At 42.0% G+C, this 24096-nt stretch overlaps 1 protein-coding gene and 1 pseudogene across 1 annotated transcript in view; one reads left to right on the forward strand and one right to left on the reverse strand.

Moving 5' to 3' along the window:
- LOC124032071 (beta-catenin-like protein 1) overlaps positions 1-13401 on the reverse strand; it is a 34704-nt gene extending 21303 nt beyond the window's left edge. Inside the window, exons 1-11 of the mRNA XM_046344123.1 lie at positions 13208-13401; positions 12529-12711; positions 12286-12392; positions 11755-11894; positions 11525-11622; positions 11025-11118; positions 10455-10546; positions 10195-10267; positions 9612-9670; positions 5259-5407; positions 3090-3271 (exon numbers count right to left, since the gene is read on the reverse strand). Of these exons, the coding sequence (XP_046200079.1) occupies positions 3090-3271; positions 5259-5407; positions 9612-9670; positions 10195-10267; positions 10455-10546; positions 11025-11118; positions 11525-11622; positions 11755-11894; positions 12286-12392; positions 12529-12711; positions 13208-13237 (1207 nt within the window). The 5' untranslated portion in view covers positions 13238-13401. The remainder of the gene's footprint in view (positions 1-3089; positions 3272-5258; positions 5408-9611; positions 9671-10194; positions 10268-10454; positions 10547-11024; positions 11119-11524; positions 11623-11754; positions 11895-12285; positions 12393-12528; positions 12712-13207) is intronic.
- A 1103-nt stretch (positions 13402-14504) lies between these two features.
- LOC124017730 lies at positions 14505-18143 on the forward strand (annotated as a pseudogene).
- Positions 18144-24096: the final 5953 nt, after the last annotated feature.

The raw sequence follows: 24096 nt of genomic DNA on the forward strand, positions 1-24096 counted from the left end.
CGCATGCACGCACACAAACAAACACACAAATAAATATACATACATACCTATAAATGATATGTATTTATTACTGTTCGACTAAAACAAATCTCGGTTGACAAACAATCGACCAGTTGACTAATTAGGGTCAGCCCTAATTTTTTTACACCCCTATTTCGCCTTTGCCAAGATAATCCATCCACCCGACAGGTGTGGCATATCATTAAACTGATTAGACGGCATACTCACTACACAGGTGCACCTTGTGCTGGAGACAATAAAAAAGCCACAAAGAATGTGCAGTTTTGTTACACACAGATGGCTCAAGTTGAGGGAGCATGCAATTGACATGCTGACTGCAGGAATGTCCACCAAAGCTGTTGACAGATAATTGAATATTCATTTCTCTACCATAAACAGCCTCCGTCATTTTAGAGAATTTACCAGTACATCCAAATGTCCTCACAACCACAGACCATGTATAAACCACGCCAACCCAGAAACTCCACATCCAGCTTCTTCATCTACGGGATCATATGAGGGGGTGCTGAGGAGTATTTCTGTTTGTAATAACCTGGAGCAGCCATCAGGTTAACATGCAAAGAGGGCCACGAGGCAGGCAATTGAGCTTGGAGGAGGAGGAGCAGTAGAGGAGGTAGACAGTGGCAGGTCCTGACAGTTCTCTGCTGGGGACAGATTGAACATGAACCAGCCGTGTCCTGAGGAAAGCAATCAACCGAGCCCGGCCAGACCAAAGGCACCCCTGCAGGGTACGAACTCTCGTCTACACTGTCTGAGGCAAACTTCCACCATACCTGACTAGAATAGTCCAGGGGAAGAAATCACTGACAAGGCTGGGCTGCGTTTCATAAGCTATTTTGATGGTTGACAATCATGTGATGGCTTCATTATGGCTCCTGTCATTGATGGGTATCAGCAACATCAAAATGGACTGACCAAGTTCCAAACCAATTCAAAGATATATGTATGCAGGTATGGATGAGTTCCCATTATCAAATTCCCTCATTGACTACACCGGAGACTATGAACAGTTTGAGTTAAAAGGAAAGAGACTATTGGTAGATTGGCCAGCAGCTGGCTTGCCTCTGAAGCTAAACAGGCTTGGTCCTGGTCTGTCCCTAGATGTGAGACCAGATACTGCTGGAAGTGGTGTTGGGACAGTAGGAGGCACTCTCTCCTCTGGTCAAAAAGAATATCCCAGGGCAGTGATTGACACTGCCCAGCGTAAGGTGCCTTCTTTCGGATGGGACATTAAACAGATGTCCTGACTCTCTGTGGGCACTAAAGATCACAAGGCACTTATTGTAAGAGTAGAGGTGTTTACCCCAGTGTCCTTGCTAAATTCCCAATCTGGCCACCTAATCATCCCCAGCTTCCAATTGGCTCATTCATCTCCCCTGTAACTATTCTTCAGGTCATTGCTGTAAATGAGAATGTGTTCTCAAGTCAACTTTCCTGGTAAAAAAAAGACTCAAATTAGTGCAGTATTTTGCACTGATCACAATATCTGTTAATTAGGCCTATTATCTGAAACAAAGTTATAAAAATCTAATTCCACTACAGCTCCTATTCTTCTAATGTAGTTTTAGAATCATGTGCACCCAGCAGCATTAGATCGACATCCAAGGAAAACAAAACCAACTACAAAGGGCTGCAGTGCAGTCAGAACTAATGTAAATGGGGTGTTTACTTCTGTTCCATCACACTGTGTGTGCATCATTAGCCTGCTAAATATAGTCTGCCAGAATCTCATTCTATCTATGCAAAACATTAGGACATGGAAATGAATACAGACCTTAAAAAGGTACGCTATTGGAATCATCACATTCTGCAAAGATCCTCTGCAATGTTTTTTTTCTCAAAACCACTGTATGCAAATGTGGTCCGACAATTCACAGCCAATGGGCCTCAGTATATTTTCAGAGGCGATTTAATGGAGATCAATCTCTTTTTATGATGGAGAGGGGTTTGGAGTGCTTAACCTATTAATTACTTAAACTCTCATTTGTGTAGCCCCTGATAATTAATTAATCTATGACTGCATTGTGTTATTTTTGAGGACCACTTTCTTGTTTAAAAAAAAAAATCACTACAGCAGAGGAGACACTAATTACTGTCAACAACTATGACAAATCAATCATGCATCCTCAAAACAATATCAAATTAATGGTAAAACATTGTTGCTATGAAAAAAGCTGTGACTTTCAAAAAGTTGAAAGTGGCAAATAAAGCTTACACTAAATAATCGGTCATCACTCACAATAATAAATACAATACAAACGATGTAAGGACAAACATAACTAATGCTTAGTATCATCGTCATTTAGAAAAATAGGCCTATCTCAGTCAAGAAATTATGCAATGCATTAGGGACATGCCTAGGAATATTATAATCCAAAGGTATGTTACGAGCTGTAGTCCACTGCTCTATGGCCTAGATGCCCTCCGGCATCAGCCCACAATTATAGTGAGCATTCAAAGCAGCACACAGCACAGCAGCGTAACCACACTTAATGGCAGTTTGGCTTGGCTGTGACTAGTAGGAGGTCCATCAGTGGGAGCACCAGGGGGATAAGCTTTAGCGGGCCCTGTTATGTCTGGCTTCCTACTCGGAGGTTCAGGCAGGTCTCAGGTTAATTCATTCTGTCCCCCAGATGAAGGAGACAGACAAAGGAAGCCAATTTGTGGGCCGTCCAGACGTATGAGATATAATTAAAAGACAGAGAAGGCAGTGTTTCCCCTATATTCATTTAGCAGTGGCGCCGCTGCTAAATCGAGGCAGCCACTGCAAAAACCAAAAGGGGGGTAGGGAGGGGTGGCTGATAAGCGCCGATGCTTTCATTTTCTTATTTCACAATTCAAGAGTGGATTCTGAGAGGAACAGGAGAAAAATCAATCAAGGTTAGATTGATAACTTAAATCGACAGACGAAAAAGCCATTAGACAAACCTGATTAGATCTCCTGCCTTGTTAAATTGTGTTTTGGGTACAGACATTGGACAACTGTAAGCAATTGCCCTAAACTCAGACAAGCAAAAATATTTCATTGTTTAGAAAAGGAAATTTGGAGAGTATAAACATTTGCAGACCTTCATGTTCTTTGTCTGCGGCCCCAGCTTTCCTCATCTTCTTGGGGGTCTTCATGAACAGGGGGAAAATGGTCCTCAAGCCCAGGATGTCCACAAACTTGTGGCAGTTATCAGAACCCTCTGGGCCAATCATGCCGTGGTCTAAGACCCTCAGAGCGCTGGTCCGAGACATTTTCTTTTCCCTGGGAAGAGGCAGTGCAAAATAATAAAACATTATAATAACTATAAGGGATCAATTATCTCAGGCACAACAGCAGCAAGGACATGATTGTCTTTTGCCAGGCACACAGACTCCACTATATATACAAAAGTATGTGGACACCCCTTCAAATTAGTGGATTCGGCTACTTCAGCCACATCCGTTGCTGACATGTGTAGAAAATCAAGCACACCGCCATGCAATCTCCATAGACAAACATTGGTTGCAGAATGGACTTACTGAAGAGCTCAGTGACTTTCAACGTGGTTCTATCATAGGATGCCACCTTTCAAACAAGTCAGTTCGTCAAACTTCAGCCCTGCAAGAGCTGCCCCGGGCAAATGTAAGTACTGTTATTGTGAAGTAGACAAGTTGAGGAGCAACATCGGCTCAGCCTCGAAGTGGTAGGTCACACAAGCCCACAGAATGGGACCACAGAGTGCTGAAGCGCGTAAAAATCGTCTGTCCTCGGTTGCAACACTCACTATCGAGTTCCAAACTGCTTCTGGAAGTAACGCCAGCACACGATCTGTTCGTCAGGGGCTTCATGAAATGGATTTCCACGGTGGAGCAGGCACACACAAGCCTAAGATCACCATGAGCAATGCCAAGTGTCGGCTGGAGTGTGTAAAGCTCGCCACCATTGGACTCTGGAGTAGTGGAAACGCATTCTCTGGAGTGATGAATCACGATTCACCATCTGGCAGTCAGACAGACTAATCTTGGTTTGGTGGATGCAAGGAGAACGCTAACTGTCTTAACGCATAGAGCAAACTGTAAAGTTTGGTGGAGGAGGAATAATGATCTAGGGCTGTTTTTCATGGTTGCACAGAGCCCTGACCTCAACCACATTAAACACCTTTGGGATGAATTGGAATGCCGACTGTGAGCCAGGCCTAATCGCCCAACCTCAGTAATACTCATTGCTGAATGGAAGCAGGTCCCCGCAACAATGTTCCAACGTCTAGTGGAAAGTCTTCCCAGAAGAATGGAGGCTGTTATAGCAGCAATGGGGGGACCAACTCTATATTAATTCCCATGATTTTGGAATGAGATGTTTGACAAGCAGGTGTCCACATAAAGTACACTACATTACCAAAGGTATGTAACCAAGCTACAAGGAGTCCCTTGCAACTTGCAGTCCTTTAAGAAGCTTATGAGGAAGTAATTTTTTCAACAAAGTTAAAGTTAAGAATTTAGATAGAGACAATTATAAAGATGCCTTCAACCGTGTTCCTAAGCTCATATTGCAAACCTCTTGATAAATCCTAACCTCTACAAAAATAGAGAAAACTATTGAAGCAGAGGTGCAGAACTTATGATTCTGTGAATCTCAAGAGAAGTAAAAAGAGAGAGTTACGTGTTGCTCTCTAGATAACCTATTCTGAGAGCCTTCTGTGGATGATTTAAAAGCGGGTTTTGCATCGCTAGAATTAGATATCGATTTTGGTTTTAAATCGGTCTGCCTGCCAGGCGTCGTCATGATGATTAGAGCTTGGGCACGGAGGGTTTCATAAATACATGTAATGTCTCTTTATTGCTCTTTAAGGTCCCGTCGTGGTGCTGCAGCGCTCTGTCGACTGATTGATTGGACTGGCAGCTGAGCAGAGCCAGAGACATGCTGTGCAAAAACAAAGACATCACTCAACCCTGGGGTTCATGGTGCGCCCTCTGACAGCCTAAACAGCAAACAAAAGTTGAGTTCAAAGATGTCAATTTACATATATCCCTACTGCGTAATGATATCAGATCACCAGTGACCTGTGTGAATCGAAAGGAGGGTTGAAATTAGAAAAGGACTACAGCCAAGCCGGGGAACTGTCAGTCTCTACATTCGGCCCCCATTGAGGTACTTGGATGATGATTTGTTTTAGCTGAAAAGCTTAGGACATTAAATTATTGAAACATCAAAACTCAGCTGTGTGTGGAGACTCATTTCTTCAGGAGGTGTTAAACATCTGGGTCTTTACCTAAGCATGAGGTTCATGAGCTGCAGACCCTCTCCCCTGAGGAAGCGATCCCGGTTGGCAGCCAGCATCAGACAGGAGCACATGGCATCAAACAGGTTCTCCATCATCTCCTGCTCCTCCGCTGTGGCTGGGTTGTGGCGTTTGAATACCTGAAGGAGAATGACACCCATACTTCTGTCTATCAACTGTGATGCTGGTAAATTCAGTTGAAATGATGAGTTTCAACAGTTTAACTGGAAATCATTTTGGGGTGTGTATGGAACACCTCACATAGACCAGTATTCAACCAAATGCATTTTAGGTGCAATGCTGTATAGTGCCCTGAGAACTAAGGACATACTAAAAGCTTGCAACCAGCATCGCCAACAGAGTGAAGAGACTTACAAAGCACAGCAGAAAATCTGTCTAAAATCAAGTTACACTTCTAAGTCTTATTCATTTGCGTCAGACATCATTATTACTACAGGCCTTGAATATATCAAATAGTATAATAATTAGCCAAAAGGCTGTTTTTGTGAGCCCAACACACCCTGTCTCTAGAGAGAAATTAAGTCAAGAACTGTGGGATGCTGGGCTGAAGCAAATATTCCTAGAAGTTCAGGGCATAAATGTTGCAATTAACCACAATGACCAAAATCCATTGCGCCTGTTACATTACATTACATTTAAGTCATTTAGTTCTTTCCGGCTAGGACAGAGATGGATATACTTTTACACCTGCTACGTTAGGTTAGATAAACATAGACCACAGACTGCACGAGAGAGGAATGTACACAACGAAAGACACGGATAGAGACTTTGATGAACTAGTCAAATGATTTTACCAGACAGCTCTGCAGAATACTTAAGCGGTCGGCATGGTTTAGACCGCTTTAGTTCGGCTGGCGCCTTGCTGAGTGGCGAACAGAACGAGTGTGCTCGCCTCCTCCCTTACAATCCTCTTCGCTTGAAGATTTTGAAATGGAAAAAAGTGGCAATAGTGCTGTTTGTCCATTTTGAGTCGCCGTAGCCAGTATACACTTCCTCAAAATAGTCAGAATTAATCTCAAATAACGCAAGAAAAATGTTAACGTGGTTTGCTGAGGAAATCTTAGTTGCGCAATTTTACATCTAACAAAGACTTCAGTTCAATATTTCTCGACTATTTTTTATTTATTTGATTTCACCAGGTAGGCAAGTTGAGAACAAGTTCTCATTTACAATTGCGACCTGGCCAAGATAAAGCAAAGTAGTTGGATAATAATTATAATATAATTAAGAATCCGTACTGATCAATCACCGACAAAAGGGGTGTAGACTTCGGCAACCGACTTCAGCTTGCCTCAAGGGGGAAAAAAATGTGTTCCCGAACAGCCCAAAACGCCCTTACCGAAGTCCAAGACGTCACAAAATAGCCATAATAAGTGCACAAACGGACGCCTCTAGACAGGCTAGTTTAGCTAGATAGGATGACTAAAGACAGTACAGTATGGGGAGCACAGAGATAACGTTGTCTGGCTGGCTGCTACTGCCTGAGCAGAGATGAGATGATGCCTTTAAGGAATGAAAAATAAACTCATCAATCAAAAACTAAGTAATATACACAACTGAAATAGTGCATTATTTCATAAGTATTTCCTGCATTTCTATTGATGTCCTCAATGTGGATTTTTCCCCCAATGTTTTGGCAATTGGATGTTCATTATTTTTCCATTAAAAAGCTCTAAAATATATATTTTTATGTCATTATTTCATAATACATTTACTGCAATTATATTTTAAATATTCAAACCAATCCCGAAGCGACCTCAAAAAGCACTAATCGCTCAGCATGATGTGAACAAGGAGGACATACAGTCGTGGCCAAAAGTTGAGAATGACACAAATATTAATTTTCAATGTCTGCTGCCTCAGTTTGTATGATGGCAATTTGCATATACTCCAGAATGTTATGAAGAGTGATCAGATGAATTGCAATTAATTGCAAAGTCCCTATTTGCCATGCAAATGAACTGAATCCCCCAAAAACATTTCCACTGCATTTCAGCCCTGCCACAAAAGGACCAGCTGACATCATGTCAGTGACTCTCTCTTTAACACAGGTGTGAGTGTTGACGAGGACAAGGCTGGAGATCACTCTGTCATGCTGATTGATTTCGAATAACAGACTGGAAGCTTCAAAAGGAGGGCGGTGCTTGGAATCAGTGATCTTCCTCTGTCAACTATGGTTACCTGCAAGGAAACACATGCCGTCATCATTGCTTTGCATAAAAAGGGATTCACAGGCAAGGATATTGTTGCCAGTAAGATTTCACCTAAATCAACCATTTATCGGATCATCAAGAACTTCAAGGAGAGCGGTTTAATTGTTGTGAAGAAGGGTTCAGGACGCCCAAGAAAGTCCAGCAAGCACCAGGACTGTCTCCTAAAGTTGATTCAGCTGCAGGATCGGGGCACCACCAGTACAGAGCTTGCTCAGGAATGTCAGCAAGCAGGTGTGAGTGCATCTGCACACACAGTGAGGCAAAGACTTTGAGGATGGCCTGGTATCAATAAGGGCAGCAAAGAAGCCACTTCTATCCAGGAAAAACATCAGGGACAGACTGATATTCTGCAAAAGGTACAGGGATTGGACTGCTGAGGACTGGGGTAAAGTCATCTTCTCTGACGAATCCCCTTTCCGATTGTTTGGGGCATCCAGAAAAAAGCTTGTCCGGAGAAGACAAGGTGAGTGCTACCATCAGTCTTGTGTCATGCTAACAGTAAAGCATCCTGAGACCATTAATGTGTGGGGTTGCTGCTCAGCCAAGGGATTTTTTGCCTAAGAACACAGCCATGAATAAAGAACGGCACCAACACATCCTCTGAGAGCAACTTCTCCCAACCATCCAGGAACAGTTTGGTGATGAACAATGCCTTTTCTAGCATGATGGCGCACCTTGCCATAAGGAAAAAGTGATAACTAAGTGATTCGGGGAAAAAACATTGATATTTTGAGTCCATGGCCAGGAAACTCCCCAGACCTTAATCCCAATGAGAACTTGTATTCAATCCTCAAGAGGCGGGTGGACAAACAAAAACCCACAAATTCTGACAAACTCCAAGCATTGATTATGCAATGCTGTATGGGCTGCCATCAGTCAGGATGTGGCCCAGAAGTTATTTAATAGCATGCCAGGGTGGATTGCAGAGGTCTTGAAAACAAAAAGGGTCAACACTGCAAATATTGACTCTTTGCATCAACTTCATGTAATTGTCATTAAAATCCTTTGATACTTATGAAATTCTTGTAATTATACTTCATCATTCCATAGTAACATCTGACAAAAATATCTAAAAAGACATTGAAGCAGCAAACTTTGTGGAAATTAATATTTGTGTCATTCTCAAAACTTTTGGCCACGACTGTACAGTTCTTATGATCTGCTGAAACTTCAACAGTGTGAGGTGAGTTTGAGACATGGATGAATCAGAGAGAGAGAGGAGGAGCTAGGGTTGGGCGGTATCAAGATTTCCATACCGTTCCTGTACCATACTGGGGGATATGGTATTACCGGCACTATTTCTACCAAACATTTTTTTTGTATGTTGGAAGATATTGCGGATGCTAGTTAAATGCTAACAAGCGAACATAAACTAAATGCAAAGTCAGACAACACAGCTCATGAAATTATACAACTAGCTATCTCAAAAGGCTACTCACACTTAATCCAGGAGGAGTTTGATTGTCTCTGCTGTAACCAAGAAGCTTAATCTTGCAAGCTAGCCACCTATAGCTAGCACTATTGGTTAGAGCCTGTAAGTAAGCATTTCACAGTGACGTCTACACCGGTTGTATTCGGCACACGTGACAAATTAACTTTGATTTGAAGTTAGTAAACCAAATGCATAGCTGTAACACTGAGCTGGAGAAAATGTATTTGGCACATCGAAGATCGTTAACTTAGAGTTATAATGTGTTTAGCTGTGTTTAGCTCTTTTGTGCTGCTCAACATTGGATTGTCACATTACGTTTACTCCATGTGCTCTTTGAAAAACAAACATACCATGTGACATGCTCATTTGAATTTTTGTTAATACAATTTTTATAAATAATAATACTTTTTGGGGGGGACAAGGTATTGAAAATCATACAGTCAGTTCTGTAGCTCAGTTGGTAGAGCATGGCGCTTGTAACGCCAGGGTAGTGGGTTCGATTCCCGGGACCACCCATACGTAGAATGTATGCACACATGACTGTAAGTCGCTTTGGATAAAAGCGTCTGCTAAATGGCATATATTATTATTATTATATATTACTTCAAAATACTCCGGTATAGGGTATATTGCACAAGCCTAGGAGAAGCAGTAGAACATGTGATAAGACAGGCTTACAGAGAGCTGCTGCAGTAACACGTCAATTCCATCCAGCTCCCCCAAGAGCTCCCTGGTGCCTGGAAGTAGAGTGAGAGAGAAGAGGTGGGAGGAGAGGAAAAATAGAAGAGGAGGATGCAGGGAGTGGAAAGGAGAAAGAGGGAGAGAGATAGAGAAATGGAAGGAGAGAGAGACGAACTGTTGAAGGAGTATGGCGCATAAACATTGAAAAACATGGTGATAAAAACCAAGGGAGAAGATGAATCGATCCAGCTCTTGAGCTGCTATATGCAACACAGCACAACCAACCCAGGTAACTAAACTCACTCAGAGGGGAACAGAGGAAAATGAGATAGAACTCAAAAAGAATATCAATGTATCCCAGTCCATTACTGATCTGGACATGGTGCATGTCTGTCGTCCTGCAGCACTCCAAGGTCTTCTAGACCCAGCCACTCAGACAAATAGTATACTTTAACCGGTCATGATACTCTACTATTTTGGTCCACAGCCACAACAATCACCTCTACGGCTGAATACATTAGCTGAAAACCATTTTCATCACATTGTACAGCAACTACAGAGAAAAGGGCTGGAAACGTACTGTCATTGTTTTGAAGCAAGATAGCCAAGACTTCACTGCAGTACAGCTTGTTAGCATCGAAAGGAATCTTTGCCTGAAAGAGAGAGGGGCAAAATCAGTGATAACATGACAAAATCTGTGACAGCATGAGCAATTGAAAGCCTATATACACCATACTGTAGGTATAGTTCTATAACAGACATTTCAACCAGACATATTGACGCAGACTACATACGGCCTCAATAACCAATGGAATGTGTCATCTTCAGTTATAGCCTGACCTTGATTCTTTTCAGCAACCACTGCATGAGTCCTTGCTGAGCTGCTTCTGTGCACAGGCCAGGCCTGAACTCTGCCATGTTCTCAATGATGGCTGATGGAGAGAAGAGAGAGGTGAATATGGGACTATCAAATTATGACAGCACCTCCTGAGAAGTATTGAGGTCTCAGATACCTTTGCTAATATTTGCATTATAAAACCATCTGAGACACCTCACTCATTCAGCAGAAAGGCGGCAAAAGCCCAATGGAAAAAATAGCGAGAGAGAGAGGGGAGAGAGAAGTAGTGGGAGAGATGGAGAGAGTCAATGAGTGAGAAACACACAGAAAGAGAGACCTGCTGGAGGAGAAGGAAGCCTTTATCACTAATTCCAACTGAACAGACACCATCCTGAGGACATGAGCCTGTAGGCCCCAACCAGGAGGCAGACAAAATACTTATTCAAGCCTGGAGAGCGGCCTTGATATACGCCATAAAAACACAAGAAGTACTGAGCCCAAATGACATTTTACGAAGATAAATAATCCCCATATTTTGTCCAATCATGTACACATTGTGCAGTGCGGCTTACCTAACGTGTTGTAGACTCCATCAGCTTCCTCCTTCACCTGCTCATCCAGCCTCTCCATGTTCTGCACCAGAAGGGCCACAACCTGTCCCTCCAGCTACAGTTAGAAAAATACACAGGTTGTCATCACAGGATTATGGGATACTGTGTCGTGTGTGACAACATTAAAGGCTCATGCCTCATTTCCACTGCTAATTTATAAGTCGTGTAAGACCAGAGCGATTTCACCTTTGCCTCCATGGACTTTTTAAATGTCAGCAGACTTTATGACGGGGCACTCAACCTTTCCCAGAAAATGGCCAATGACTTTGCTGCTGTCAAAGTGAGTGCAAAGGGAGGGCTAAAATAGACTATTTTAACTATGGCCATTAGCTGGGATTGAATGTGCTTTTTCTATTGAGATCATTATAATCAGCAACAATATGGTTGTGGATGCATGAGAAATAAGAAAATGCCAGAACCAAAATGCATGCATTGATTGTTTACAAACAAACTGGACTCACCAAAGAGTCTATGAGTACTTCAGCCCCCTCCTCACTTTCATGAAGTGTGTCGATGTCTGTCAGCTCTTGTAACAAATCAACCACTGCAATGGCTATATGTAGGAAAGGCTAAGGATTTTTTCAGTTTATCCTGGGTTCAGTCAAATGCATAGAATAACATAAATACAGGTACATTAACTGAATTAAAGAGTGAAGGATGCTTAGTAAGCCATCTTTGAAGGAAAGGATATCTGTGTTCTCATGGCTGAGTAAGCCCAGCAGGGAATGGACAGCATTGAGCTCTACCAACAGGTGGTAGAGATCAGGCATGGTGGCTATGACATGCATCTCCTGGATGATGTCATTCAAATCCAGCTCTGTTTCCATGAACCTGGACAGTGGAGTAATAAAATATGTCGTACATGGAAATTAAGTCCTGTCTTGTTGAATGCAATGTCATGTTATTGAAGCAGCAAGTCAATTTACCCTTACGGGGCGGCAGCGTAGCCTAGCGGTTAGAGCGTTGGACTAGTAACCGGAAGGTTGCAAGTTCAAACCCCTGAGCTGACAAGGTACAAATCTGTCGTTCTGCCCCTGAACAGGCAGTTAACCCACTGTTCCCAGGCCGTCATTGAAAATAAGAATGTGTTCTTAACTGACTTGCTTGGTTAAATAAAGGTAAAATAAAAAAAATAACCATACATAGATTGATAACTTATTAAGCAATAATATTTAATGTATAGCTGAACTCAGGAAAAACGCTTCCCTCTCATTAACTTTACCTTCCTGGGGTGTCTGGGAACTTTATCCTCAGCTCTTGATTCTTGTAGGACCTTTTTTCAAAGGTCAAGATCATTTTCTTCACTGAACTCTCATCCACTGGTTCACCCTGTATAATTGCAAAAAAAAAAAGAGTGCCCTTTAGTGAAAAGTGTTACCAAGACAACATAAAAGTATTTTAGGAACAAGATCAGCACATTAAGCTATGTATGCATGCATTATCATGTCACTTAAGCTTTTCCCACCTCTTGGTCATCTGCGTCCTCATCATCATCCATGAGTTTCTCCAGTATTCTCTTCCTATCACCACTCGGATCTTCACTGTCATCTCCCTCCAGGTGTCTGGCCAGTTCTCTGCCAGCCTTTTTGTTTCTGGGGTCATCATCATCATCATCACCAGCCCGTAGACGTTTTGCCCCCCTGTCAGGCTACAATGAGCATTAACACATGTTAAGCAGGTACATCAAAACAGGAAGGTCATATGGCTTTGCAATGTATCTAAGCGAAGAGAAAATTAAAATGCATTCATCGTCAAATGTACATAGTACTTGATTCCTATAACATAATGTTAGTTTTTATATTTGATGCTCAAATTATATTCCATGAGAGGGACACTGCTTTACCTAGCTAGCTAGCTAATACAGCCGAACTAGGCAAGAGTTTATCAAACTAGTTACAACAGAAGAGTTGGCTAGCTAACGTTAGTTAGCAAAGTAGCAAGACTAACTTGCCATCTTTTTAATCTGTCACATCCTTAACTTAGCTAGTAAACTTGGTTTATTAGCTAACTAGCAATCATGTTAGCCTGTTCGCTAGCCAATGTGGTTATGGTCAAAGACAATGGCGGTGGCTTAAACGTTTATTTTGCAAGCTAGTCAACAATTGCAGCAAACACTAAGGATATGTCTCACTAACGAACGTTACCTGATAATTCAGTAGCTCGCCTACATCCATGATAAAAGGTTATCCAAAACGTAGAAAAAATAAACCATTAAATGTTAAGTTATCGGCAACCGTTAGCAACCTCCAGCTATCCACAAAGAATACAGGCTAACTTGCTAGTCTTGCAATTTTCCGCTATCAACTCAAAACAGAAAAATCTGTCGCAAAGAACTTCGTTGTCGTGATATTCCGAGGAGTCATGGGAAACTGCAAACAGGAGTGTCTGGAAGTGGGCGTGTCAACAGAAGTGGGAGGCTGAAAAGAAGTTGGTGTATGGAAACGCGAATTAGCTAATTGGACAGATTTGTTGCCGCTCAAAACCGTTTTGAGTGGCTGCTGTGTATTTTCAAGCTTTCGGAGTGTGGTCTTGGTCGGCAGAAATAATAGTAAGAAATGTCAGTTAGGCTAATATTTTGCCATGCACTTTGAGCTGTGTCTTTGGTGTAGCTACCTAAGTTCTTTGTAGATGTTTACAAGCTAGCTTTTTATTGCTGTATAACATTAATGTGACTATAATCCTCCAACCTAGCCTGTTAAATAAAGTACACTGAACAAAAATATGAACGCAACATGCAACAATTTCAAAGATTTTACTGAGTTACAATTCATATAAGGAAATCAGTCAATTGAAATAAATTCATTAGACCCAAATGTATGTATTTCAGGTGATTGGGAATACAGTTATGCATCAGTTGGTCACAGATACCTAAAAAGTAGGGGCGTGGATCAGAAAACCAGTCAGTATCTGGTGTGACCACCATTTGCCTCATACAGCACCACACATCTCCTTGATCAGGCTGTTGATTGTGACCTGTGGAATATTGCTCCTCTTCAATGGCAGTGCGAAGTTGCTAGATGTTGGCGGGAACTGGAACACGCTGTCATACACTTTGATCCAGTGCATCCCAAACATGCTCAATGGGTGACATGTCTGGTGAGTATGCAGGCCATGGATGAACTGGGACATGTTCAGCTTCCAGGAATTGTGTACAGATCCTTGTGACATGGGGCCGTACACTATCATGCTGAAACATGAGGTGATGGCGGTGGATGAAGGGCACGACACTGGGCCGCAGGATCTCGTCACGGTATCTTTGTGCATTCAAATTGCCATGCAATTTGTGTTCGTTGTCCGTAGCTTATGCCTGCCCATACCACAACCCCACTGCCACCATGGGACACTCAGTTCACATCGTTGACATCAGCAAACCCGCTCGCCCTCACGACACATTACACACTGTCTGCCATATGCCAGTACGGTGGAAACCGGAATTAATCCATGAAGATCACACTTCTCCAGCGTGCCAGTGGCCATAGAAGGTGAGTATATGCCCACTGAAGTTGGTTACGATACAGAACTGCAGTCAGGTCAAGACCCTGGTGAGGACGATGTGCACGCAGATGAACATCCCTGAGGCTGTTTCTGACAGTCTGTGCAGAAATTCTTCGGTTGTGCAAACCCACAGTTTCATCAGCTGTCCGGGTGGCTGGTCTCAGATGATCCCGCAGGTGAAGAAGCTGGATGTGGAGGTCCTAGAGTGGTGTGGTTACACATGGTCTACGGTTGTGATGATGTTGGAGGTGGCTTATGGTAGAGAAATGAACATTCAATTCTCTGGCAACAACTCTGGACATTCATGCAGTCGGCATGCCAATTGCACACTCCCTCAACTTGAGACATCTGTGGCATTGTGTTGTGTGACAAAACTGCACATTTTAGAGTGGCCTTTTATTGTCCCCAGCACAAGGTGCACCTGTATAATGATCATGCTTTTTTTAATCAACTTCTTGATCTGCCACACGTGTCAGTTGGATGGATTGTGCACAACATTTGAGAGAAATAAGCTTTTTTTGCATTTGGAACATTTCTGGGATCTTTTATTTCAGTTCATGAAACATGGGACCAACACATTATATATTGTTTATATTTTTGTTCAGTGTAGTTATCATCACCAAGAGTCCTGTTTGTGGTTAGCGACTGTTAGCTAACGTTATCAACTCATCTAACTAACTAGCCAGCTTGCTAAACTACAATACATGACCAAAAGTATGTGGACATCTGCTTGTCAAACATCTCATTCCAAAATCATCGGCATTAAATGTAAATGTAAATGTAAAATCATCGGCATTAACCCTTGTGTGGTGTTCGGGTCTGTGGGACCCATTTTCAATTTTTACTAAAAAAACATTTGACAATTAATAATGTTTTCAAACTGAGACTTATTGGCCTTGCAAATGTTCTATGTAGAACATGTAAAATAACACATTTTCACTGAGTGCACACTGTGCATTTCCCTACACATTTATATTACAACTGTGGTGTTCAGGTCCACTGGACCCGAGGGTAATAAAAATGTGGAAAAGTGTGTCTGTAGGTGAAAACAGGTAAACATTTGAAAAAAACTTTGCTGTGTGCCTTCACTCTGTCTTCCTCCTCCCTGGGCCTGCTGTTTTAACATAGCACCAATAACCTGTCTGCCTGTCTCCTGCTTTTCTCACACTCTTTACCCTTTGTAGTGTGTGAAACTACACAATGTCTTGTGCAAACCTGCACAATGTTATTACAATACATTCTTTCAATACATTGTAAACATGTCAGTATTTTCCCATACTCCAGCTAGGTGCAAATTGAGGGAGAGACAACAAATAAATAGCTTTGCATGTGTGGCTCCTTACCACAATCAATCAGTGTGGAAAAAATAATCTCTGCTCAGAGGGCCTTAGAAATCATTTCTGCAGAGAGAGAAGCTGGTGTGGAAGGAGCGTCTTCCACTTTGGAAGATGAAGAATTTTCCAAATATGAGGATCATGTCTCTTTCAGTTCGGAGTTTGACAGTGAGATGGAAGAAGAGGATGAGATTGACCCTCAGCCAGCCCCAGTACCAGCTCGACAGTAACCAGCTCATCAGTAGCCTGCAGGAGGAGAAATATGTAAAAATAATAATAATAATAAAAAAATGGAATGGTCTTCTTGCAGAGGAATGAGCTACCAGGCATGGCTGCCAATGTGATAAGGATGCAACCAGGGTCAACGAGGATGGGGGTTACATTTACATTTACATTACTCATGTGCAGAACATAATGTCTTCTTTTAAACTGTTCATCCCAGACACCATCCCAAAAATCATTCTGCACTGCACTAATTTGGTGGGAAGGTGTGTTTTTGGAGAGCGATGGGCCAAACTCATTTTACATGCATACTTTGGGGTTCTTGTCCTTGCAGGTGTTTTCAGATCCAATGGGGAATCTACAGAATCCCTGTGGGATGCAGAAGCTGGCAGAGAACTTTTCAGTGCAACAATGTCTCTGGAAAACCTCCACATTATTTCCAGGATTATCCTCTTCGATAACCGAGACACCAGACCAGCTCGGCGGCAGAGAGACCAGCTAGCTGCAATCAGGTCAGTGTGGGACAAGTGGTTAGACCGCCTTCCCCTTTTTTACAACCCTGGACCCAATGTTACTGTTGAAGGAGCAGCTTATGCCATTTAGGGGGCGCTGCCCCTTCAGGCAGTACGTACTGTCTAAACCAGCAAAATATGGAATCAAGATCTGGGCTGCCTGTGATGCTGCTTTATCATATGCATGTAACTTGCAATTGTATATGGGAAAGCCAGATGGAGGAGCACCTGAGAAGAACCAAAGGATGCAGGTTGTCCTGGATGTGACACAGGGACTCCGTGGCCACAACATCACATCCAATAACTTTTTTACTTTGCACAAGCTCCTCCAGAGGAAGCTGATGATGGTAGGAAGAGTACGAAAAAACAAGCCAGAGCTCCCACCTCAGCTATTAAATACACGGAACAGGCTTATCAATTCCTCTAAGTTTGTGTTCACGGCCGACACGTCCCTAGTGTCCTACGTGCCAAAGAAAGGAAAAAATGTGGTACTCGTGAGTACACTCCATAGGGATGGGAGAATCTGTGGCCAGGAACATCAAAAACCAGAAATCATAATGGATTAAAATGCCACAAAAGGAGCGGTGGACAATTTAGACAAGCTGGTGACTGGCTACCGCTGCAAAAGAAGGAAAACCCTGCACTGGCCACTTGTGATATTCTTCAACATCTTGGACATCTCACCGTACAACGCGTTTGTTATCTGGAAGGCGTTGAACCCAGTTTGGAACAGAGGTAAGCTCCAGAGGAGACGGCTCTTTCTCGAAGAGCTGGGCAAGGCATTGGTAAGACCTCAAATCCAGGGGAGGCAACATATCCCAAGGACACCAGCTTCTGCAGCCATCGTGAGGAGGATTCAGGAGGAGGATACTGGTGCCCCATCCACCCGACCCACAGAACCAACAACTCCAATACTAGAAGTAAGTGTGAGTGATGTTGTTGCATGTGTGTCAGACTCTCCTACCTTGGCCTGCTGTAACCATATATGTGAGAGAGATGTTAGTAAAATTCCTGAACTAAGTGTTTTAATCATTCTGGATTGCAGCCGGTAGCAACAAGAAGAAGCGCTGCGATGTGTGTGGGCCCAAGAAGGACAGGAAGACACAGTACACATTCATCAAGTGTACTCGGCTTGTATTTCACAGATGTCGGTGAGAGTTTGAACATCTAGCCCTTCTTTCTGCCTCACGTCATCTCGCCATCGGCCATCTTGCACCCTCTCTGGGTGATTGCGTTAACATGACTCTGTGTCCGTGTTCCCAGTTCTTCCATAGATTCTAATGGCCTTAGTTGTTGGTCTCCATAAATTCAGAGGCAACACGTTTGCACAGATACCATAGAGTGACATTGACTTGAGATGTTATATGGTAATTATACAGGTGATCACTTTTACAGGACTTACTCAATTGATTTTCATTATATGTTTCCTGCCCGTATCTGCAATTTACAGCATTGTAATTACATAATCATAATACGGTTATTAATTATAAAATAATTACAGAGCAATTATGGCATGATGCGACACACACACAAATACACATACACACATACACACACTGTGCAGCCTTGACAGTCCTCTATAGATGCTCCACCAGTGTCTGTTTACAACAAATTCAAAATAAAGATTCAGGGCCGCATGTGAGACAAGCAGAAAATCACCTTTTCAATCTGCGTCATTCAGGATTTATGAGTGTTGTCTGGCAGGGGCCTCCATCTTGTCGCCCTTCACTGTGACCAGCAATCTGTGACAGTAGTGCAATAGCAACAACATCCAAACAGGAGGCCATTGTAAACCAGTCAAGCTTGAGATCCCATCAACTGCCAACGTGATCTCAGGGCAATTTATATTTCTTTGTAAGTAAATGTGTGACACTCCATTTAGTATATGTTAGATTATAAATGGAATAGCGGTCGTACAATATCATACAAATTAGAGGACGTATAGTATCATACCTCTTACCCGGTTGTACAATAGCATACGAATTAGAGGACGTATAGTATCATGCCTCTTACCCGGTTGTACAATATCATACGAATTAGAGGACATATAGTATCATACCTCTTACCCGGTTGTACAATATCATACGAATTAGAGGACGTATAGTATCATACCTCTTACCCGGTTGTACAATATCATACGAATTAGAGGACGTATAGTATCATACCTCTTACCCGGTAGTACAATATCATACGAATTAGAGGACGTATAGTATCATACCTCTTACCCGGTAGTACAATATCATACGAATTAGAGGACGTATAGTATCATACCTCTTACCCGGTTGTACAATATCATACGAATTAGAGGACGTATAGTATCATACCTCTTACCCGGTAGTACAATATCATACGAATTAGAGGACGTATAGTATCATACCTCTTACCCGGTTGTACAATAGCATACGAATTAGAGGACCTATAGTATCATACCTCTTACCCGGTTGTACAATAGCATACGAATTAGAGGACCTATAGTATCATACCTCTTACCCGGTTGTACAGTAGCATACGAATTAGAGGACGTATAGTATCATACCTCTTACCCGGTAGTACAATATCATACGAATTAGAGGACGTATAGTATCATACCTCTTACCCGGTAGTACAATATCATACGAATTAGAGGACGTATAGTATCATACCTCTTACCCGGTTGTACAGTAGCATACGAATTAGAGGACGTATAGTATCATACCTCTTACCCGGTAGTACAATATCATACGAATTAGAGGACGTATAGTATCATACCTCTTACCCGGTAGTACAATATCATACGAATTAGAGGACGTATAGTATCATACCTCTTACCCGGTTGTACAATAGCATACGAATTAGAGGACCTATAGTATCATACCTCTTACCCGGTTGTACAATAGCATACGAATTAGAGGACCTATAGTATCATACCTCTTACCCGGTTGTACAGTAGCATACGAATTAGAGGACGTATAGTATCATACCTCTTACCCGGTAGTACAATATCATACGAATTAGAGGACGTATAGTATCATACCTCTTACCCGGTAGTACAATATCATACGAATTAGAGGACGTATAGTATCATACCTCTTACCCGGTTGTACAGTAGCATACGAATTAGAGGACGTATAGTATCATACCTCTTACCCGGTAGTACAATATCATACGAATTAGAGGACGTATAGTATCATACCTCTTACCCGGTAGTACAATATCATACGAATTAGAGGACGTATAGTATCATACCTCTTACCCGGTTGTACAATAGCATACGAATTAGAGGACCTATAGTATCATACCTCTTACCCGGTTGTACAATAGCATACGAATTAGAGGACCTATAGTATCATACCTCTTACCCGGTAGTACAATATCATACGAATTAGAGGACCTATAGTATCATACCTCTTACCCGGTAGTACAATATCATACGAATTAGAGGACCTATAGTATCATACCTCTTACCCGGTTGTACAGTAGCATACGAATTAGAGGACCTATAGTATCATACCTCTTACCCGGTTGTACAATAGCATACGAATTAGAGGACCTATAGTATCATACCTCTTACCCGGTTGTACAGTAGCATACGAATTAGAGGACGTATAGTATCATACCTCTTACCCGGTAGTACAATATCATACGAATTAGAGGACGTATAGTATCATACCTCTTACCCGGTAGTACAATATCATACGAATTAGAGGACGTATAGTATCATACCTCTTACCCGGTTGTACAATAGCATACGAATTAGAGGACCTATAGTATCATACCTCTTACCCGGTTGTACAATAGCATACGAATTAGAGGACCTATAGTATCATACCTCTTACCCGGTAGTACAATATCATACGAATTAGAGGACCTATAGTATCATACCTCTTACCCGGTTGTACAATAGCATACGAATTAGAGGACCTATAGTATCATACCTCTTACCCGGTTGTACAGTAGCATACGAATTGGATAATGTAACTTATCATACGTCTTGGAGGATAGTATTGCACGTCTTTATCTGAGACACCAAATGATAAATAGAAGAGAATTTACCTCGGTTATGTGAATTTCTGTAGCAGGTTAGGTGAATTGGGTTAAGTTTAGAGTAAGGGTTACGGGAAGGGTTAACTACAATGCTACAGTTGTCCCCGTCGCGACTCGAACATGCAACATTTGGATTGCTAGACTGTCACAGATTATGCCCACCCATCCTCCTCGACCAATCTCCCTACTTTCGTTTCTGTCTCATTTAAATAGACCGTTAGTACTGTAGGTATCGTACGTCTTGGAGGTGCTCAGAAATATGTAAAGTGTATTTCTTATGGCTCTGAGGCCAGGCTGCAGCAACACGTCTCCCTGCTATATATGTAATTAATATCTGTCTTAACTCACACTCCACATGGAAAATATAACATAAGGTCTCTAAGAAACACTGCTGGAGGTGACATCTCTCATAACCATGGCAACTGTAAATGGTTGGCTACTGAGAATTACTCCTTTTTGCTGTAAGCAGTGTGTGTGGTAATTCAAAATTAAATGTAGCTATTTCTATTTCATGGAGTGCACAATTTGTTATTTTAAAGTGCTTCATGTCTATATTACTTTAGTCTGTCTGGATTCTTTGCTTGAGTGAAAGTTCCCTGCGAAGACATGAGAGATGAACTGTAGATCTACTGTGAAGGTTTGAAGTTATAGAACGAACCCAGTTGATGAATGGTACAGCATTACAAACCAGGCCCAAGACATATTTTGAATGAAACCATTGGGACATCTATTAAATATGTCAAATGAATCTTTGGCTGAAAATACATTATCCAGAGACCTAATTAGCAAAAACTGTTATGGTTCTCTGAAAAAAAAACTTATGCTTTTCTATTACCTCCCCCCTAAAGCAATAAAACAAGGCCTGATACAGTGCTATTATTTCCTCTCTAGCGACCTCCAGATGTATAACTTGATGAACTGCAGATAAAACTTTGTTTAATCTTTAATACACAGATACAACATCAACTATTGTTTTAAAGAAGTTTACCTGGTCCTTAACTTAAAGATGGTCAAGGGAACCGTATAAGCCTACAACTGCACTCTATTATATTAATACACATGTGATGTGGTTACTGTTTCCTCCATTTTGTCCTTATGGCATTCCAATCAACATGCAGGAGCATATTCCGAAAAGTGGCTCGGCTCTGACAACAATGTTAATCAACAACCAACTGTAAAGGGGATCCCCTGACAGAAGGAAAGCCAGAAGTGTATGTAGTTAGCTTCAAACTGAGTTTATATTCAGCTCCTCAGGTGCCCACACTAAATCGTCCTGCAGAAAGACATGACACACATTGATCTCAAAACATGAAAAACAAATAGACCTACTGTATGTAGGGATATTATACTAACGGTAGAACCTTGTCAGTGCCATTAGGCGTGCATGCCTGAGAAGACAGAGTCTGTGAAAGTCAGGTACTGTAAAACATAAAACAGGAGGACAGGGTTTTTCCTGTATCTACAGCTGCAGTACGTACAGTCATCATGTGAGCAATGAATTTAAAGGACAATTTGGCAAAAACGAATAAAAAATAAAACCTTGAAATCAATCCACTCTTGTTTCCTCCTGCTGAACCACAAAGCCACCATTAATATCCCCTGTTCAACAGAATGATTAACTTGTACCATGATCCCTGAAGATGTTGGGCCTTTTTATGCGGAGTCTTCTGGCTGTGTTAATAACATCTCTTCCCCCCAATGTATTTGGGCTGTGCCGCTGGATCATTTCCATAGAATAAGTTCCACTGAATGATCCATCCTTCCAAACGGAACAATATAATTTCACACAAGCTGTGAGATCTGATTAACCTAATCCGCAGAGGTCACCAGTGATTGCATCACAGCAGAGCAGCTACACTGAGTGCACCCGAATCCACACTGTGACTCCATTATTTAACATCAGGGTGATCTGGTGGCCTGAATTAGTCAACGACAAAGCATTGTTTGACTCCACAGTCAAATGGTGCAACCACAAATTGCACATTTCACCCTGAGATACATTGCATTCGGAAAGTATTCAGACCCCTTAAATTTTTCCACATTTTATTACGTTACAGCCAGAGCCCGGACTTGAACCCAATCGAACATCTCTTGAGAGACTTGAAAATAACTTTGCAGCGATGCTCCCCATCCAACCTGACAGAGCTTGAGAGGATCTGCAGAGAAGAATGGGAGAAACTTCCCAAGTACAGGTGTGCCAAGCTTGTAGTGTCATACCCAAGAAGAGTCAAGGTTGTAATCGCTTCCAAAGGTGCTTCAACAAAGTACTGACTAAAGGGTCTAAATACTAAAAAATGCCATTATGGGGTATTATGTGTAGGTTGACGAGGGAAAAAAACGATTTAGTCAATTTTAGAATAACGCTGTAACGTAACAAAATGTGGAAAAAAGTCAAAGGGTCTGAATACCTTCCAAATACAATGTATGTCCACCTTCCTCTTGCATGCTATCCCCCCCTCCCCAAAAAACAATTTACATTCAATTGTATCAGGCCTATACATGCAAGTGTGTGACAGCTGTCAGGGTGTGTCAATTGAGGAGTCAAATGGTTCCCACTAGATAACACAACCAAAGTCAAAATGGGTAATAATCGTTTAAAAAAAATATGGGTGGAAAAATGTGCTTTTTAATCCTGTAATTTAAGGATACGATTAGGCCTAAGGTTTTCAGTATGTTTCAGGATAGGGTTAAGGTTAGGTTTAAAATCAGATTTTAAAACGAGACATTTTAAAAATAAGCAGGGTTTATGACTTTATGGCTGTGTTAACTACTGACAACTGATTCACATACACTATATATACAAAAGTAGGTGGAAACCCCTTAAAAAAAAGTGAATTTGGCTATTTCAGCCACACCTGTCTTCGTATCACATCGAGCACACCGCCAGGCAATCTCCATAGACAAACATTGGCAGTAGAATGGCCTTACTGAAGAGCTCAGTGACTTTCAACATGGCACCGTCATGGGATACCACCTTTCTAACAGGTCAGTTATGAAAGTTTCTGCCCTGCTAGGGCTGCCCCTTTCAACTGTAAGTGCTGTTATTGTAGAGTGGAAACGTCTTGGAGCAACAACGGCTCAGCCACGAAGTGGTAGGCCACACAAGCTCACATAACTGGACCGCTGAGTGCTGAAGTGCGTAGCGTGTAAAAAATCCCCTGTCCTCAGTTGCACCACTCACTACAGAGTTCCAAACTGCCTCTGCAAGCAATGTCAGCACAATAACTGTTCGTCGGGAGCTTCATGAAATGGATTTCCATGGCTGAGCAGTTGCACACAAGCTTAAGATCCACATGCGCAATGCCAAGCGTTGGCTGGAGTGGTGTAAAGATCTCTGCCATTGGACTCTGGAGCAGTGGAAATGTGTTCTCTGTAGTGATGAATCACGCTTCACCATTTGGCAGTCCGAATCTAGGTTTGGCAGATGCCAGGAGAACGCTACCTGCC

This window comes from Oncorhynchus gorbuscha, linkage group LG03 (genome assembly GCF_021184085.1).
Source record: "Oncorhynchus gorbuscha isolate QuinsamMale2020 ecotype Even-year linkage group LG03, OgorEven_v1.0, whole genome shotgun sequence".
Taxonomy (NCBI): Eukaryota; Metazoa; Chordata; class Actinopteri; order Salmoniformes; family Salmonidae; genus Oncorhynchus; species Oncorhynchus gorbuscha.